Source organism: Sphaerodactylus townsendi, linkage group LG08 (assembly GCF_021028975.2).
Source record: "Sphaerodactylus townsendi isolate TG3544 linkage group LG08, MPM_Stown_v2.3, whole genome shotgun sequence".
NCBI classification, from domain to species: domain Eukaryota; kingdom Metazoa; phylum Chordata; class Lepidosauria; order Squamata; family Sphaerodactylidae; genus Sphaerodactylus; species Sphaerodactylus townsendi.
In genome coordinates, this window is record NC_059432.1 from 52811849 (window position 1) to 52831015 (window position 19167).

General features: G+C 43.0%; 1 protein-coding gene across 1 annotated transcript in view; it reads left to right on the forward strand.

Moving 5' to 3' along the window:
- The window catches only part of GFRA1 (GDNF family receptor alpha 1), a 258054-nt gene that overhangs the window by 211378 nt on the left and 27509 nt on the right, over positions 1-19167 (forward strand). Inside the window, exon 7 of the mRNA XM_048506187.1 lies at positions 3030-3205. Within this exon, the coding sequence (XP_048362144.1) occupies positions 3030-3205 (176 nt within the window). The remainder of the gene's footprint in view (positions 1-3029; positions 3206-19167) is intronic.

Sequence of the window (19167 nt, forward strand, 5' to 3'; positions counted from 1 at the left end):
CCTAACAGTATTACCTATTTACTATTTTCACTGCTCATCTCTGGCCATCTCTGCAAACATTCTAAGCCCTCATACCAAGCCCTCAGGCCACAGACAGGCTGCACGAACATTCTAAGGGTGGCAGTTAAACATAGCCAGCTTCATAGCCTGGTGTGCCAGGAAAAAGTTGTTTTACCTGGCTCAGGTATAGACTTTCAGCGATTTGAAGGTCCGATTACCTGCCCAGAACAGGGAGGAACATCATGAGAAAATTTGGGGGCAATCCGTCCAGCCGTTTCGGCATTTGGGCGTGACTAACAAAGTCACTGGTAGCTTTTTATATATATAGATTCACTTTAAAATATAATTCTTAAAAAGGAACAACAGTGCAACCTTTTTAGAGGGCTAATAGTGCTGCTTTTGACTAGTTGATGCTTATCTATATCCTTAATTGTTTTTAATAATTTTCTAATGTGCTAATTTCAAAATGTGGTCATTACTGTTACATGCTCTGTTTCAAGAGACAACCTAGTTTCATTGCCTTCTCATTTGCTCTTGGAGAAAAAATGTTAATGAAGATAAAGCAATGACATTAGAGGACACTATGAGGAAAAATTATACTCACCCTGGCAGAGAGACCTTTTCTTCATGAAGAAATTAAAGGTGTCCCCACTTTAATAGCATTTCACAGAACAGGGATAAGTGTTCCATTATCTTTTTTGGGGGGGGGGAGGGGCGGTTAATGGATTGGCTTTTGTAAACCTTTGTTTTAAATAAAAATACTAATAATTTACAATGTGCACAATGTATTGCTAATCTTGATAGGAGTTTGGCTGTTAGTGTGCACATGTTTAGAAGAAATTTGGATTTTGTTGAAGAATCAGTACAACAAATGGTAGTGTTCTGTTGGTGCAGCACTTCATGTATCTAACCTTTCACCCTTCTTGGCTACTAGGAATGTGCATTCAACAAAGCCAAACTAGAAAAAAAAACTCCTAAAAATACCTCATTGATATTTTGGGGGTTGTTTTCCCTGGGAAAAAAATGGCAGCAAGTTAAAGGAGCCAAAAAGTGCAGCCTGAATAATGCTGATTTTTTGACAACATTATTCAGGCCACTTTGGCCCCACCACTATTTTTTTTTAATCCTGGGGATTCTCCTCCCTTTCCTTCTGTCTCTTCCTAACATCTGCTGCCTGAGTCTCAGAGGCGGCACAGAGCTGATTGCAGATCTTAGCTCAGCTATGCCCAGCATTCAGCCCTCGGGCTGCCACTGCCTCCAAAGTCCATATGAGCACAGAGGGGCAGGCAGTTTCAGAGCTAAAGGCTGGGCTCAACTCAACCAGTCCCAGCATTCAGCTCTGTACCGCCACCACCTCTGAAGTCCATGCGAGTCTCGGAGCCAGCAGGCCACAGAAAGCTGAACACTGGACTTGGCTGGGTCCATCATTCAGCTTCACCACCTGCCACTTCCAAGACCCATGTGAGGCACCACCTCCAACATCGTTATGAGAATAGGACCTTTTTGAATTTTTTTAGTTACTAGGTGTATTAAACCCAAACCCCAAAAATACAAAAAAAAATGGTGCATATCCCTAATGGCTGCCATAGTGGCTGTTGGGATTGGTCTTGGACTGATTTTATCCCATTGATTTAAAGGTGTCTTGACCTGTTTGAGTGTGGCTAAAAGTCAAGCTTCACATTCAGATGAATCTCATGGTACTGGGATTGTATCACTTTTGAATGTAGATGGGGGGAGGGCAGTGCATGATTAAGGGTTCAATGAAGCCAAAAATTCCCTACCAAATAAAGTTAACGTCAAGGATTGCACCTTAACACTGCCTTCACTTGCTATCTTCTATGTGCCAGCAGTTGTTCTTCTGTTGTCCCTTTTCAAGCAAAGTTTCATTCAGTCATTCATTTTCCACATCCCCCCTCCCCCCCCCAATGAGGCTGTATGTGCACCAAATTGTTTTTACGTTGTAGTCTTTGACTCCTAGTAGTTGTGGAATATTATTTTTAACAATGCCAGTTTATTTCATTCAGGGTGACTCTCTATCAGCGCTGCCATCTTTTTTTTCCCAATACCATGCTGCAACCCATGAAAATCCATAATAATTTTATTTACTTCTCATATAAACTTGCCCATTTGTGAAGCATATTATTCATTTCCTACATTTGATGATAAAAAGGAGGCTAAAGAGTATCTTTCTAAGATAAGTAAAATTGAAATAATTTATAATATGCTGTGGATGCACTGGGGGGGGGGGGGTGCTGGCTAATAACTTTCATGCTAAAATCCCCAGCGAAAATGGCTTGATTTCTTATACAATGAGTTTCAAATAAGAAATTCCTAAATCTATGCTGAGTCCCCAAAGACCTGATTAAAAACTGTTTTTCTGTTCATTTGTTTTTTTAAAGCCATCCAATTTACTCTTGCCGTAAACACTGTATTTAATCCCATGAAAAACTGTGATAAGCCTTTCAACTGTTACATTCTAAACTTCTAGTTTAAGCATGCATCTCCTACCTAATTATGTAGATTTTGTTTGAAGACTGGAAGGGAAAGGGAAAGAAAAAAAATCACACTTGTAAAAGAGTTCATATTTACTTACTTTATTTTTAAAATGGATCTGATAAATATATTAATATGTTGCTTACCAGAGACTCAACTGATTGTACATCTCAGAATAATGAAAGTTGTCAATATATATATTCGTATGATATCCTGTCCCACTAGGATTATTCCAGTTTTAGGGTCATCTTGGTGGCCCCACGTTTCTTCATATAGGAGTTCCCAGGTTAGATTTGTAACTGGCTATGAATGAATGGCTTGTTGAAATGTTTAGTTTATATGTCTACAAGTTAAGAATGCAGCTGCAGGTTCTGAGTTCAAAATCTTTGATGATCACAGAAATTGTATGTAAATGGAGATGACTGTGATTTGAAAAAATGAAAGCAGCAGGACTGTCTTTTTCCTTGTTCCTCCAAGTTTGTGTCTCTTAATTTTAAACCAACCTCTGCTACTTACTCTGTCATTCTTTCTTGTAGGAAATGCAATCCAGGCCTTTGGCAATGGTACAGATGTGAATGTGTGGCAGCCATTGCTACCTGTCCAGACCACCACAGCAGTAACCACAACAGCTTACAGAATTAAGATTCAGGAACCAGAGAACACCAACAATGAAATTCCTACCAATGATTTACCAGCATGTGCCAATCTGAAGGTAAGAAACTGTTGGGTCTAACAGCTGTAAAAAGTGCAAAGAAAGGGAAAGGAATCATCTGTCAAATAGAAGATTCCTTTCTTTTGAAGTGCATGCAGATTATCCAGGCAGGCTTATATTTATTTCCACCCTGCTAACTTCAATATGTTGTTGAAGTGATACATCCGAAGACTGTATTAAGTCACTCACTCATAATTGCAAAATACATGAATCAATAACAGGTTGCACTACTATAATAATGAAGAAGGAACACATTGTTTTCTCTTTACTGAAGTGCAGCAACTTTGCATAAGGATTTGATATGTGGTGAGATATTCTCACTGGTATCTTCTTTGAGATGTGGTGAGAGATTCTCACTGGTATCTCTTCTTTCAGTACATTATAAAGTATCCCCTGTGAACAGTCATCTAATTAAGGGATGGTCTGAAAATAATTCTTGATGGACTACTGGTTGATTGCTGGCTACTGGAAATGTTGCTGTAATGGTTCTCCAATCTAAAACCAAGGTTCATGTAGACAGGGTGGGCAGGAATAAATTTGCAATGATTTTAATATGGATTAGTCCCTATGTTATGTAATATTATGGTATATTCTTTCTCTTTATAATTCATTGGTTATCCTATAATCTAGGACCTCAGCATTTGGGAACTCATCATTTACAATCCAGTTCACTAAATTAAGTACCATTGTGCATGTTGAACTAACATTTAGGGTTTTGTTCACTTATATTCTCCCCCTTCCTTAGTGCCCCCCCAATGATGGAATATGTAATTTTAGGCTTGCAGTGGTACTATTAACATGGCTGTGAAATATCCAGGAAGTCACATGTTCCAGAGCTCAGACTTTGGATAGGGTCCTGTGTACAATGAGTCCATGGAAATGTAGTTTTCAAAGGCATCTAACATTCTGTTCTGAGTGCTTGGGCACCCCAGAGAACTGCACTTCTTGCAGTCTTTGGCATTTGAGAGGTACTGTTTCAGTATAGAAGACACCATCAAGGAGCTGAGGCCTTTCCCACAGATCTCATGCATAACCTCTGTGGTCACTGATGCTGGACTATTTGAGATGAGGACTCTTGAGATTGCCAACAATGCTGGGAGGAGACAGTGTGAATTAAACTCTTTCCCAGACTTTTCTAAAACAACTTGTTTTGATCAAATCCAATCAGAATGGAGTCAAAGGGAGATTGACCAGAATGTCACGCAGAGAGCATTCTCCTTTCCATAGCACAGGAGAATTCTGAGCTGCCTGTGCTAGAAGAGCAGCATCTGATACCATTTGTGTTTCTGCATCTGAGTCCTTAAAGCTGTTACTAAACTACCTGGATGCAGAGCAATAGATTTTAAAACAGGACTTTCTAACATTCATTCCAGATGTATAGAGGAGATCTAGTTGGCCTTCAGTCCTTGAAAGAAATACTGTATTTTTCTTGTACAATAAAACAATGAAAAGAATTTGATTGATGTCTTAGAAATGGCCAAGTACTTACCTCCTGTGGTAGTAAAGTACAGGGCATTAGGTAGCCTGCCAAACTGCCATGTCAGAATTAATTGGCCATCATATTACTAGCAAGAATAATACAGGCTAAGCCGATGTTGATGCATTTGTCTTTCAGGCTTCTTGAAAGTGTCTTTGAAAAACAAAGCAATTTTGCTAATTTGTACAATCCATGCCCCTGTTTGTGGGAAAGCTGTGGATTGATATGCGTAATATAGCCCAGTGCAGGCATCATACTTAACCATGTCTAATGCTAGCCAGGTTTGTTACCTTAACCCTAAGATCACGGACATTCATTGTTCCGCTTACTAAGTGCTTGTATAGGGAGAGAGCAATGGGCTGTGCTTGTCACCTTGCTTTGCAAAGGCATTTCAGATGATTATTACATATATTTGTAGCCAGTCCTAAAACAGATCTTATTTGCAAATATGCAGCCTATAGATGGTCTGATCAGTACATGGAAATTAGGAAGCCTCTGGGCACGATCCCATTCTCTCCCTCTTTTATGTATTAATTGTATGCGAATGTGTTTTCTGAATAGTCCTATCGATGACTGTTAGACATGTGAGCCATTGAAATAATTTATTTCATTAATATAACTTTTCAGATAAAACTTCACTACTGCTCCAGGGAATTTCCAATAGTGGAATAATGTTACCATTTGTTTTTTTTTAAAGAAATTCCTGTAGAATTGGCATAATGAAATTTTGAGCTGAGTTGTTTGCTTCATTTTACCATTCACACAAACCAGATTATCAGCTATAGCAGCAAAAGAGATGCCTCCTTGCAGGGTATCTGTTGCATCTTTAGTGCTGTCACAGCAGTGTCCTGAACCAGGATCCATGGGAAATTTAGTTTTTCCTAGATCCTTGAGATGGAATTCTGCATCTGCAGTATAATGGAGACTTCTCAGTGAGGCCCCTCCTTGCAAGGGTTTGCTGCTGTTAGATACATTTTGAAAAAGGGGGAGAATGGATGAGGAGTTTTGGAAAGGAACTGTGTGAATAGTAGTCCTCTAGGCTGAGGCCTTTCATTGGAAGGGACGTAGGTAAGGGGGGGGGGGTTCTCGGGTTCAAACCCCTCCCGTTACATGTCCGGCTTGCTTGAAACAATGCATGGAATGGAACAGCCAGAAAGCCCTCAGTCACCGAACCCACCCCATGAGAAATCTATACCTACGTCACTGTACAGGATAAGAAGCCGATTTTGGAATGAGTTCAAAAGTAATCATTTTACCCAAGTTTGTTACAAATCAATCTGTCAAAGGTGGGGGACAATTGCTAACATAAAATTGACAAGTTTTGAACTGAAAAATGATTCAATGTGTCTGTTGTGTGAGACATATTAACGCTTTTTCTTTCTTTGTTTGAGCCCAGTTTTAGGCTTGTGATCATGTTCAAGAGAATTTATTAATTTACAAATTAATTATCGGAATACATAGGCTGTTTTTGAACTTTCTAAATGCTCCATGGCTTAGCCAGGGAGCATACCTGCTGTGGGACTTCTCACCCTGCTTGTAGTTCCCCACTGCCACCCAGCTCTGTCCTTCACTCGAGTAAGGGGAAGCCCCAAATGGTTTCCCACTAGCCTGGGGCTTTCCCATAAGCACCGCGAGCTCTTCCATAGTCTCTTTCACACATACATGGGCATCCTCCGTTTCCTGCGTTCAGATTGGCCGAATCTCGCCCCATTCCCCCCACTTACTTTCACTATTTTAGTTTGCATGACAAATCAGCGCCCTTGCAGCTCCCCCTCGTCTAAAATCCTTGCATGTGTGATGGGATTGCTGTCCTCCACTTCCACCCCCTTCGTCTAAAATGTAAATCTAAAATCCTTGCATGTGTGAACGAATTGCCGCCCTCCCATTCGCAACGTCTGCACACACTGCCTTTCTGTCCAAGGTTTCTCCCCCCTTTCTAAAAACCAAGGTTTCTCCTTCCTTTTTTCACTAAGGGGGGGCGCCACTTCTCAGTGCTGTCCATTGGTGGGGTGGGGCGGGCCAGAGCGGCAAGGCAGGAAAACTGGCCCTGTTTATGCTACAGAGGAGTTTTGCATGCCAGTGGAAGCCTCTGGAGCAACAAAGGCATTTCAAAAAGACCTCAACCTTTGTGATTCAGGAAAGTCATGCAGAAAGCCATTGCCGTGGGGCGGCTCCAGGGCAGAAATGTGGCAGCAACGCTGCAGCACCAGGGGCTGTGCAAAATTCCCGATTGCATCGGGGCATTCCCCGGGCCAACAGAGGGGCAATCTCATGCAAAAACAGCCATACTATGTATCCCACTCCATTTATTTGAAGATTCAAAAAGTGTAAATCGTGGTCCCTGCTGTTCTGCACATTTCAGTGTCCATGATAAACAGACGTAGGCTGGATCCAAACAATCAAAATACTATTCCAGCGTTAACTGGAAACATCTTTTTTTTTCCTTTTCGCCAGTTCTTTTCCTTGGTTTAACAAGCTGCTCTTCAGCCTGTAGGCATGCAGAATTGTTGTGCTTAAAGAAAAACAGTGGCAGATGTGCCTGAATAGCAGTGGAAACCAGTCTGTCCAACCTCCCTCAGGAGGTCAAAAGCCCAGATGTCTACATGAGCAGGTGTCCCTGTAGGCAGGGGGCTTGACAGAGCTGTGTGAGAGCATCATGAAGCCTCGGCTGTTTTCTGCACAAGCAGAGGAAACTTCAAAGTTAGCTGGGCTCCAAATTCTGCTTCTCTCTCCCCCACACCATCAGTGTGAAGCCCTGAGCCCAGCTGTTATGGCTGATGAGCCAGAAGAGAGAGGGAGTCAGGCTGAGCAGCCTAGTCTGCCCGGAAAGAATCCTAGCGGCCACAACACCCATTCAACACAAGAGACAGCTGAGCTGGGAAGGAGCTGAGCCTGCACTTTATGCTGTTTTGCATCTGTGCCACCCAAGCCAGTGCAGAACTCAGTGACAGAATCCTTCCCATTTCCTAACAGAACACGCAAAGTACCCGGCTGAATTAAATCTTTGCATAACCAAAACTTGTTTAACTGCATGTGTATGCCAAACACACTGTGCATAATGGTGGGAAATATTCGGTGTATATCACAATTAATTAAAGCATGTAATTAATTGTAGCTGTACATAGTTGCTCTCTGGCATCAAGTGCTTGGCATAGTCACTCAGTGCATAGGGCAAATCAGCACAGATCATATTTACTTCCTTTCGAAGAGCACATGCTAAAAGATGGAGGGCAGGGGAAGGATTAGCTTCAAAGATGGGCTTAAGCACCATGCCCAGCGGGCAGTGAAGCACTTAGCTCTGGGTTCCCACCATGAGCCTTAGTGAAAATTGCAGGTGTTCAGCACTGTGCCCAGTGTTTGGAGATCATAAGCAGCTATATTAAATCAGAGTGTTTATTACTATTGTTATTAGCAAGTGATGTGTAGGATTTAGTAAGAGGTTCAGCTTAAAAGCTTCAGCGCCGAACTCCAAGGTTCAGGCCACAGCAGGTGTGATGTTTCATGGATGTGTAATTAGTTAGTGAATCAGCGTAAACAGAAAATGCAGCCAAGGATGTGGATGTTTTGTTGAAGAGGGAACAAGGGGACAAATCTCGTCTGTGGTCTGAAATAAAAGGCAGAGTGAACTTTATTCATCTGTGCTGCTGTACTTGCAATGATCAAGAGAGATCAAGTCACTTGGGAGTAACTCACATAGTCACACAACACTGATCCTGGCAGTGTTAGCATATGGACCTCAGTGCTGACTGTGATAAGAGAGTGGGAGAGGCGTAAAGGCCATTTTCACTGAAAACCATGGAGGATCATTTCAAAGTAATGGGTGTCTTGGCCTCTTTGGACAATCAGCCTCGACTGGCCCCATCCTGACTGTTCCAAAGCATACTTTCTTCGTGGCCAAATTTTCAAGTGATGTACTATAGCTATCTCATTTATTGTTCTAATTTAGAGATCTGCTAATGACATCTTTACTATATGAGAGCCATTTTCCCAGGAGCAGCTCCCATGTGTGGGAATCAATTCCATGTAAAAGATTCATGGCATCAATCCTTGGCCCATACAGTTGGATCATTCAGATGTCATCTCAGCTGTGGCAAGAGATGCATATGGAAAAGCAGCTCCAACTTGGCTAGGGTAATGTTAAAGGCTCTTGCCAACTACTTTGCTTTTCCTTGCTACCTTAAAGGAGAACATCATAGGCCAAAATCCTTAGGAAAAATTTTGTTTGCATGATTTATTCCGGACTTTGCTGCCATTCAGGAAATGATCATCTCATTGCAGCAGATGTTTCAGGAATACAAAGCAGCTATTACTCTTTTAGAATAAATTATATTTAAAATATTTAGAAAACTGGCTAAATGCTTAAACTAGAGAAGATTTACATTTATCCCCTGAATTTCCAGGATTATCTGACATAATGCGGTCAGCGGGCTGGCTGGCTCTAGTGCTTTACAAAATGCTTATTGCTGATTTCCCTTAAAATGCAAGCCATCTTTTAACTTGGCTTAGCAGCACAATGGTGTCACCCACAGAAGTACTTTTATTCTTTACTCATTCTGAATGCTTCTTCACAGTAAAAATATATATAAACATAAAAAAAATCATATAATGGTGTAATTTATTTTTTAGCAGACAGGTGGCAAAGTGCCTTCTAGGGCAGCCTGCCCAGATACTTCTTGAGGGAAAACAAAAGCTCATTCCCAGCTGCTCATCACAGTGTCAGCAGCCCCATTCCTTGTTAGTAGGGCACCATTTCTAGAGGGACCTCAATGGATGCTGCTTCTGCATACAGTTTCATGAATATACATTTTCTTCTTTCTGATGTTTGCTATTATCACCAGATGCTAAGGATAACACTGTGAAAGCATTGAGCAAGAATGGGAGATTACAATCCATGTTATTCACACCTGGCTTTTCCCCATATGCCACAAGTCCTGAGTTAGCAAGATCTGACCATCTTGACTAATAAGCACAGATATTGTAATAGCCTGGCTGGTGGCCCCAGACATCTCCTAGACATCACCTTCTGATCAAGTTGAAGCATTTAGAAGTCATTAAATTCAGTAGATTGGATTCAGTGATTCCCTTCCACTAGCTAAGAGATCTTCCTCCAACAGAGTAAGGCTTCTTCTGCCAGAGCAAGCTTCTTGACTTCAGTGTGTTTCTCTGCAGTTTCTGGGAGCCTCTAAGCTATGATGGAGGACCTGGACCACCTGGTGCTGAATGATAATTCTAATATAGTGGATGTTTTGAAAATCTGGTGGAAGGGGAAAATCAAAGGAGCACTTATCACTAGATGTAAATTCTGCTCACAGAACAAGGCGGGATGGTGGCAGTGTTGTTCTGTATATCAAAGAGGCAATCAGCTGATTACACACAAGGCATCTGCTGCACAATGGGGGCAAATGTGTATTGCCAAAAGTTTTCTTGTTTCGTATGTATTTCCTCAAGCCCTGCTTTCACTTTCTAGTCTCCCCACAGCAAGTGAGACCACTTCTAGCACGAATTTAATTTTGCTTTGCAACTGGATTAAGTAGATTTGCTAGCGGATCCAGCTTTGCCCCAGACCTCTTCCCTCTGCCCATAGCCTAGTCTCACCTCCCAACTCCGCCATGCTGCTTTACATGCTTCTTCCTTGGCCTCCTCTCTGTTGCCAACTCCATTCCGTTTCTCTAAATGTATGTATCGATAACATCGATATAGGAACAACACAAACAGAATCTCTTTCTGGCTCCACCTCATTACCCCCACTGTGCTTCTGCCCTCCCCAATGATCAAGAGGGAATTTTTAAAACTTTCTTTCAGGCAAGCTTTTATTTTAAAAACAAGCCTCTCTCTTGCAGCAGCAACAGCTAGAGAGAGTGTGTGTGTAGGGGAAGTGCTGGTATAAAAATATAATATAGTTAGCAGAGTGAATATAGGAAAATAGGGAAGGGTACCATGGTAGGAAACAATAAAACAGTGCTCTCTAATCCGAGCTACATGTTACTAGAGCCTTGTAAGAAGATAAGACTTCAACTCAACTTAGAACAAAAGAGTTTACAACTTCCTCCCAATGTGCCTACGTGCTCAGAAACACATCATCTATGGACCACTTCATTAATGCAGATACCTGGTTACTTGGTGCCCTGTTGGCTAATCTATCAAATGTTTACTAACAAACAGTATCATTAACTCTTTTGTAACTGAAGAGGTGACACTTGCTATACCAACAGGAAGGGAGGGAAAGAGATTTTGAGTGAGAGCTGTGCCTTTAAGGTTGTTGATTGCTGGAGTTAAGAGAAGCAGAAAAAGGAGAGACTGGTTGAGTCTTCAGCAAGTAGCTGTGGGCAGGCACTGGGCTCCCTCCTTGCATGTAAACAGATAAATGTTAGGAGAGTCCTCTGCAAGCCCACTTCATAGAGAAGAGTCCCGAAGTAAGCATTCCCTGCATAATTGGCCATAAAGTAAAAAATGTTAGAAAAACATCAGGAAAATAAACTTCCCCCCAGAAATGCCCTCTGTAGTATCCTTCTATCCAAGTGCCTATTGGGAGTTGTAGTTCCATGAATGTTTTTCTCACACATGCCCTTTGCTTAGCTACAATAGCCAACCTTGACACTGAGCTCAAGGGAGCCAGTCTCTCTCTGCTTCCCTCAAAAGCCAGCATTATCTGATCTGACTCCAACACTCATCAAAATCAGGCACTCAAAGGTCCATTTTGGCATTTTGTGTTCCCACAGTGTGGAAGAACAGAAGTGTTGTCAGCCAAAATGGATCTTATTTTCCTATCTGCTGCACTGCACAGTTTCACAGTAGCACTCACCATTTTATGTGCTGCAGCAGATTCTCCATGAAGGTTCCCCGTGGAGGTTTTCTCTGCTTGCAGCTCACCCATTTTCTATTTCACTGTAAAAAAGTAGATTTTTAAAGTTTGTTTTGCTAGCAATCTCATGCATCTCATGCAGTTTTTCCTTTTTGTTTGTTTTGTGGGGGATGTTTGCAAAGCTTCAGCAACACAAATATGCACACATTGCAGCTTCTCTAATCATGTTGTCATAGCTTTGCAGACATCCCCCTTTTTAAAAAAAGGAAAAATGACATGTGCACAGGATTGCTCAGCAGGCAGATATCTTCAACTAGGGTTTGTGGGGGGGGGGACATCTCTAGTTTAGTGATTTTTGGAAAACCCAGGTTAAGCAAAATTTAACTGGCTGAACTCATTTTGAAAAGAGAGCTTTGTGAAGTTCTTCCCCCAAACACATTTATAACATACTAAAGACGTAATATGTGTGCTGTGCGGAATCCACCATACATGACATTAAAATGGGGTTAAGACAGATTCATGAAGGATAGGCCCATCAATGGCTAATAGCCATGGAGAGTTTAAGTCAGAGACAGCACACCTCTGAATAACAGTACAGGAAGGCGCCATTTTGCCCCAAGCGCCATCCTCCCCCCATGCCTCTAGCCTGATCCAGCCCTGTACTTCTGAAACTCACCTGCCCCAAGAGATAAAGCTAAAAAGTACACATTCTCTGCCTCTCTCCACTTGCTGTTGTCTAAAAAGCTCCTGAAGTGCTACTTCTGAAAGGACAGTGAGTTTCAAGAAAGTCAGAAGTATACTGCGGGGGGGGGGGGGGGTGAATTTTCCCCATCTTACAAATTCAACCCTTAATTACTAAAAAACCAAAAAAACTTAATTGCTGCCTTCAAATGAATTCCTGCACTTGCCGATGCTCAGAGACAGGAGAACCAGAGTAATTCACATATTACTCATTAATTAAAGTAGTGTCAACAGCTTTCATGGCTGGAATCAACTGGCTGTTATGAGTGTTCTGGGCTGCGTAGCTATGGTCTGGTAGTTTTTGCTTCAAACATTTGGCCAGCATCTATGGCTGTCATCTTCAGAGACATGTCACAGTGAGATGTGTTTCTCTCTGTGCCACTGAGAGAAACAAATCTCATTGTGACATGCCTCTGAAGATGCCAGCCATAGATACAGGTGAAACATTGGGAGCAAAAACTACCAGACCATGGTCACACAGCCTGGAAAACTCACAACACCCAAGTAAACGTACTTTTTCAAAATCTATTAAATGGCGCAGTCACTTTTGCTCTCTGCTAATTAAGGAGTGACATTTTTAAAAAATAAGTATTCAGAATGTAATGGACACTCATTCCATTGTGTTCTCACTGTATTCAGTGGGATTGTACTAGTAAAAAACTGTCTTTGAATCAGCTATTTTCATGGTTACTGTTACCATATGTACACCAATGATTAATCTGGCCCTTAGAGACCAGTAAATCAATTACTGTGTTTTCAGTACATAATTTAGCTTGACTTATACAGTTATTTAATTGTGTCTGTACCAGTGTAGCTCACTCTTTTTCACCGAGACATTATGTACATTTTAGTAATAATCCCAAGAAAACAATTATAATTCCAAAGAACTATACTAGAAAACCACATTTTTAATACAAATTCAGTTTGTCATTTTTGCCTACATCATGCACCATCCATGCTTGGGTATTTTATGAGTACTGTTCATCCCCCCTTCTCCCCCCATAAAGTATGCCTTTGTGCAAAACAGTAGAATTATTTCATCAATAATAAAGATTTTACAGTTCTTTTTTTAAAAAAAGAAAGATTCTAATAGCCTGAGCATCTTTCTTATATTATAAAAGCATAGCATTTTATAGTTAACTGTAAAACCCGAGATTGCGCCTTTAAGAATCACACAGTTTTGTTTTATAGTTTAATAATTGTTCATTTGAAAATGAATGTGAGCTTCCTAGAAACCAATGTAATGACTTATAAAAATAGCATTTTGCCAAAAGCTACTGAGCGCTTCTAAAAAGCACTGATATTTTACTGTTATAGTTGCTATTCTCAGAAAGTACTTTGCATATTATTCCTACTAAAAGGAGAAATAGCATTTGAAGTTAAATCTCAGCTTTGTTTCACTGTTTTACTACAAAGGTTTCGTCCTATGGGAATAATGTCAGAATAGCTAAGTGCATGGCTGTGCCTGCACAAGAGCAATAGACCAACATATTCGTTTAAACCATATTCATGTGCTTAACCAGGTTAAGAAGACTCCTGACCCTTCCTGCTCCCAAGGTTACTTCCCATAGAACCGCTGCCTCATGGAAGTGGCTCTAAATCCCCACCATATAGAAAGCCATTCACATGAAATTATGTTAAGCAACGTAGTTTGTCTCACAAACACCAACACTGACATAAGGAATATCTTTTTGGCAGCACAGAGGCTCATGACCAAGCACCATCAACATGATGCCCAAACATTCCCCCAAACTTGGGGAGTAGCTGAGTGTGCAGCTGAAAAAGATAAGAGAACAAGAAGCATAAAGATTGGCTACCCTAGTGTGTCTTGGTACCACCTGACATGCCTCAACTAGGCCTGATCGTTTGTTACTGTTCAACAATGGCCACCCTATGAAAGCCAGTGTGATGTAGTGGTTAGAACTTCAGAGTCGGGTTTGGGAGACACATATTTGAATCTCTGTCTTGCTGAAGAAACTCACTTAGGCCGTTTCTGCACGGGCAATTCGCTGACCTGGAGGCAATTGCTTACCGTCTCAGGCCATCTCATTCTACCAGGCGCGGCTGCAGCGCAGCAGCGCCGCCCTCGCACTCCCGGCCGGCCTGGTGGCGTTTCCCCAGGCGCTGGCGCTCTTTTTGAAAGCAGCCGGCGTAAGCGCTGCCGACAAGCTGACAGCTGACTTCATGCACCGCCCTCCCACCTGGCACTCACCTTCTCCCGGGCCTCCGGCGTCGCCCGAGGCCTGGGGACCGCCCTGGCCCTGAAGCGGAAGCGGCGCGGGGCCGGAAATCGGCGGCAGCGCCGATTGAGCCAGAGCCGACTGGAAACGGCTCCAGCGGCGCCCGAGCTGCCCAGCTGCTGGAACCGTCCATGCACCAGGCGGTCCGGATCTTCAGGTGGTGGCGCAATGCGCCGACCACCGCCGTTCCGCCGCCCGATGCTTGAGAGAAAGCGGCCTAGTTTCTGCGGGCAATTCATGGCTGACCTGGAGAGGCAGTAAAACACCGTCTCCAGGCCGATACCACCGAAGGCGCAGCTACCAGCAGCCCAGCGCCTCTTACCGCCAGTGACGGCCTGAAGCGTTTCCCAGGCGCTTCCCAGCTCTTTTTGAAACTTGCCGGCGTAAACGCTGCCGACAAGCAGCGGCTTCATGCGCCCCACCTGGCACTCACCTTCTCCCGGGCCTCGGTATGCGAGCCGCGGGACCGCCCCCCCTGGCCTGAAGCGAAGCGCAGGCTGAGCGTGTCCCCAGGCCTCGGCGGCCGCCGGGCGTGAGGTAGGCAGTAGGCTGGTATCGCTGGCCGGCACCCAAATACTTCAGGACCGTCCGGCCAGGCCCGATTAAAGCGTCTTCGAATTACGTAATCGCCGATACCGCCGTTCGCCGCCCGTGCGGAAACGGCCCTAGTGATTTTAACCAGTCACATTCTTTTAGCCTAAGCTACCTAATATAGAAAGGAGGAGAGGGGGAATCATGTAAGTTATTTTGGCCCCACTGTGAAGAAAGACTGTAATTTTTTTTAAAAAAAATAGAGGATGCAGAGAGAAGAAGAGACAGAAAATCTAAATCAGAGGGGCAGACAGAAGTAGGTTGGGTGGGACAGAGATAGGTTTCAAATCCAGGTTAGGAAACTTCTGAATATTTCAGGGGTAGATCTCAGTGATAGTGGGATTTGAGGAGGGAAGAGATCTGAGAATGATATCATGCCATTAACTTCATCCTCCAAAACAGCCATTTCACGAGAGTTGCCAACTTTGCATCAGAGGCTGGAGAATTACAGTTCCCCCAGGAGAAAATGGCTGCTTTGGATGGTGGAGTCAATGGCAACATACCCTGATCAGGTTGCTTCCCTTCCTAAACTTCACCCACCCAACACTCTGCCCCCAAATATGCAGGAATTTTCCAAGCTGGAGCTGGCAGTTCTAGGGGAACCAATCTTTGTAGTTGGGAGATCTATTGTGATTCCAGGAGAGGCGCTACTGCTGAGAAGAGGAGGTGGGAAGGCAGGAGAGTGATCAGGTACAGAAAGAGAATGAGATGGGTTGGGGACAGAAACAGAGAGGAAGTGATGGACATGGAGCAGAGTATGAGTAAGAAAAAGAATGGCAGGAAGGAGAAAGAGTGAAAGGCTACAGGAACTAGTGGAAGAGGGGAGGAAGCAAAGGTAGAGGGAATGCTACAGTTCTCGCAAGTGACTTGCAGGCAGAGGCAGGGCTATGGGGGCAGGGGGTGCACATTGCACCGGGCACATGCCTGGGGGAGTGAAAATAGCCCCCCCATATACTTACCTTAGTTCAGCCTGAAAGTGCAGGCTGGAAAAGTGGCCTGTTCATTTGAGGCTGAAAATAGCCTGGTGAGAACTACACTTCCCAGGAGACCTTGTAGTTCCCACTAGGCTGTTTTCAGCCTCAAGTGAACAGGCCACTTTTTCCAGCCTACACTTTTAGGCTGCACTAAGGTAAGTGTGTGCGGAGGGGGTGGGGGAGCAGAAAATGCAAAGTGTGCACTGGGCGCAGTACGGCCCAGCTACGCCTCTGCTTGTGAGTCCCCACTTGTAGTGTTATATTAATAGGGTGGCACCAGTCACAAGCATTTTTATGATTGTATCTGCAAGTCAAAGCTCTGCCAAGGTAGCAATGCCAGTTATGAGAGAGGATGAATGTCAATAAATGCCACTGTAACATCATGCTTTGTGACATAGTGGTGATGTAGTGGTTACTAGTCTCCAGTCTTGAAGTATTTAATAATTTGCTGTCACAGCAGCTCCAATAATTATACATAACTGAATTTGTTTAAAAGATTGGGCTGACCAAGCAAAAATGCAAGGAAGCTTTCGACATTGGGCCTACTTCTTAACACAGATGGAAGTGTTACCTCTCCTGACAGGTAACCCATGATGTTCTGATATGTATCCAAGAAGTAGTTTTATGTAAAGAGATTGGGTGTTATGAATGGGTATACTGTTACTTGAATCTTCTTTGAAGTCTCCAATCCACAACATCTTATTGGAAGTACTTTCCCTTAATTTCAGTTAGGTTCCCCCCCCACCCCCCCGCCCAATTATTCTCAGCTACGTTACTCCTTGGATATTGGTATTCTGAATTATCTGGCCTTGTTTCCAAAATAGAACTGATGCATTAGAAATCCTCAATTGTTCTTTTTTCTATCTCCAGTTTTTCACCAAGGACTGTACATGGGATTCCCACAGCAATTTCTTTAGTTCATTTGTTTCTCTTCCCTTACATATGTAGTATTGAAAGACAGTTGCACATTGAAACATTTCAGAAAATCATTGATGATATTGTACATAAATTCCCATTAAGGTTTTTGTGCTTTGTGTCTGCATGTGTACCTGTGTGGGGTGATAAACCATTCCCCATCCCATTCTGGTGTAGCTGCATATATTGTTTTATCAAGATTCCTTGTGGTGTTTTACCAGTACACAGGACTATATGTGTACATCACAAAGACAGCCTTCAGAAATGCATTCAAATATACAGGCGCTTCAAGAAGCAAATGGACCAAAGAAATGGAAATCTGTGAGGGCCCTAATTCCAGAATTACTTAGAATTGTAGAATCATAGAGCTGGAGGAGGCCATTAGGCCTTCTAGTCCAACTCCCTGTTCAATGCAGAATCAGCCCTAGAGCATCTGAGACAAGTGTTTGTCTAGCCACTGCTTAAAGAACGGTAGTGAGTGTGGGCTCAATGCCTCCCTAAGCAGCTGATTCACCATTGCACAACACTTTCTCATAAATTCTTTTCCTTAATATCAAGTTGGAACCTTTCTCCCTGTAATTTGTACCCATTATTGTGAGTCCTATCCTCTATTTCCAACAGGAACAGGAACTTTTGGAAGTGTTCCTAGGTAAACTGAAATTGAGTTCAGGAGGAGAGGAACTCAGGGCAAAGTGAGCTTGGGAAACAATGGAGGACAGCACAAAATCTATGTATCTCTTGTTTCAGTAGTACTGAGCAGCTGGTAATATGTCCTGGCTTTAAGGAACAGAAATTTATATCCATGTTTAAGCTGATTAGTGATCCACATTGGTTTGTTCTCTTGTGGGAACAGGCTGAATGATTCTTTAAAATTGATACTGGGAATATTATCAGGTTGAAATGTCTGTCTTTGAGATATATGGTAATAATTATTCCAGCACAGAAGTATATCTCCTAGAAAAGAGGGAAAATGACAACTTGGGAATGATGTATTCTTTTAATATAAGGAGTGGAGGACTGATCCCCTGATTTTTCCTCATGCCCTTGTGGGTGTGTATGCTACTTCGTGTGCCTCTCCATGGCCAGTGTATGTGATTGTGTAGGTGTATATGTGAGTATGTGATTTTAAAGCATTGGGATCGAGTTCTCACCTAACGTTACCTATACATTTATGTATTTCACTCCATAAATATCATCATATAGGAATCAGTTTCAATGAATTTCAAGGCATGTAGGCTACAACAAACTTGTCTTGAATCCATATGGAGATATGATTTCAAAACAGTAACATGTGTAATTATGTTCTTCTAGTTCAAAACGTTTCAGTCATGTTTATAGGAAATTAATAATACGACAGTTAGTGGTTTGGGGTATGTTAAAATGCCTTTTCCCCTCACTAGAATATGATATAACTAGCACCTGCAAATATGGGGCCGGGGTGAAAGAATTATAATCAGAAAAGTGCAACCTTCTGTAATCTTTTCCATCAAAATATCTGAGTGTGGTCAGTCAGAGTGCAGCGGCACCTCCCTCCTGCAGGGAGGCAACAGTGTTTTGTTTGAAGGGGGGGGGGTAGACACAACAAGGCAGGCACTAAGACCCCTGTGGAGCATTCAACTACAAATAAGGTCCAGGAAATTGGTTGTCACACATGGTAAAGTCACCCACGTAGAAAAAGCTCAAGTGCAGGGAAGAAGATGGTAATTTTAAAAAATACACTGGGAAAGAAGAATTAAAGGGAATGAAACTATGAGTGTGGTGGCAGCTGCTGCTGAAAAAAATGTTATTTCAATCTGCATAGCCAATCAGAAGCCCTGCTGCACAAAAGCCTTCCTACATAGTCCTCCCACTTTCTAAAAACATTTGGTGGGCACGGGAAAAGGAGTTGACAGGTACCTAGTGCCCACAGACACCATGGGCCTTTCCCCACTTTTCCCTTGGCCGCCGTGCTGCGCGCAATTCCCAGCATGCGGCATTCCTGGCGCGCGCCTGGGTGTCCCCACGACCCCGTGCTCTGCGCAGGGTCATCCAAAGGCGCCCTTTGCAAGAGCGCCAGGGATGCCTCGCACTGAGGGGCCGCAGCAGCGTCGGGGAGTGTGCCGGGGGACCCTGCGCTACTTTCCTCAAGTAGTGCGGGGCTTAAGGTAAGTGGGGAAAGGCCCAATGTTGCGTGTCCCCATTCTGTAGCAATTGTGTGCCTCCTGGAGTGTTTTGGGAACATA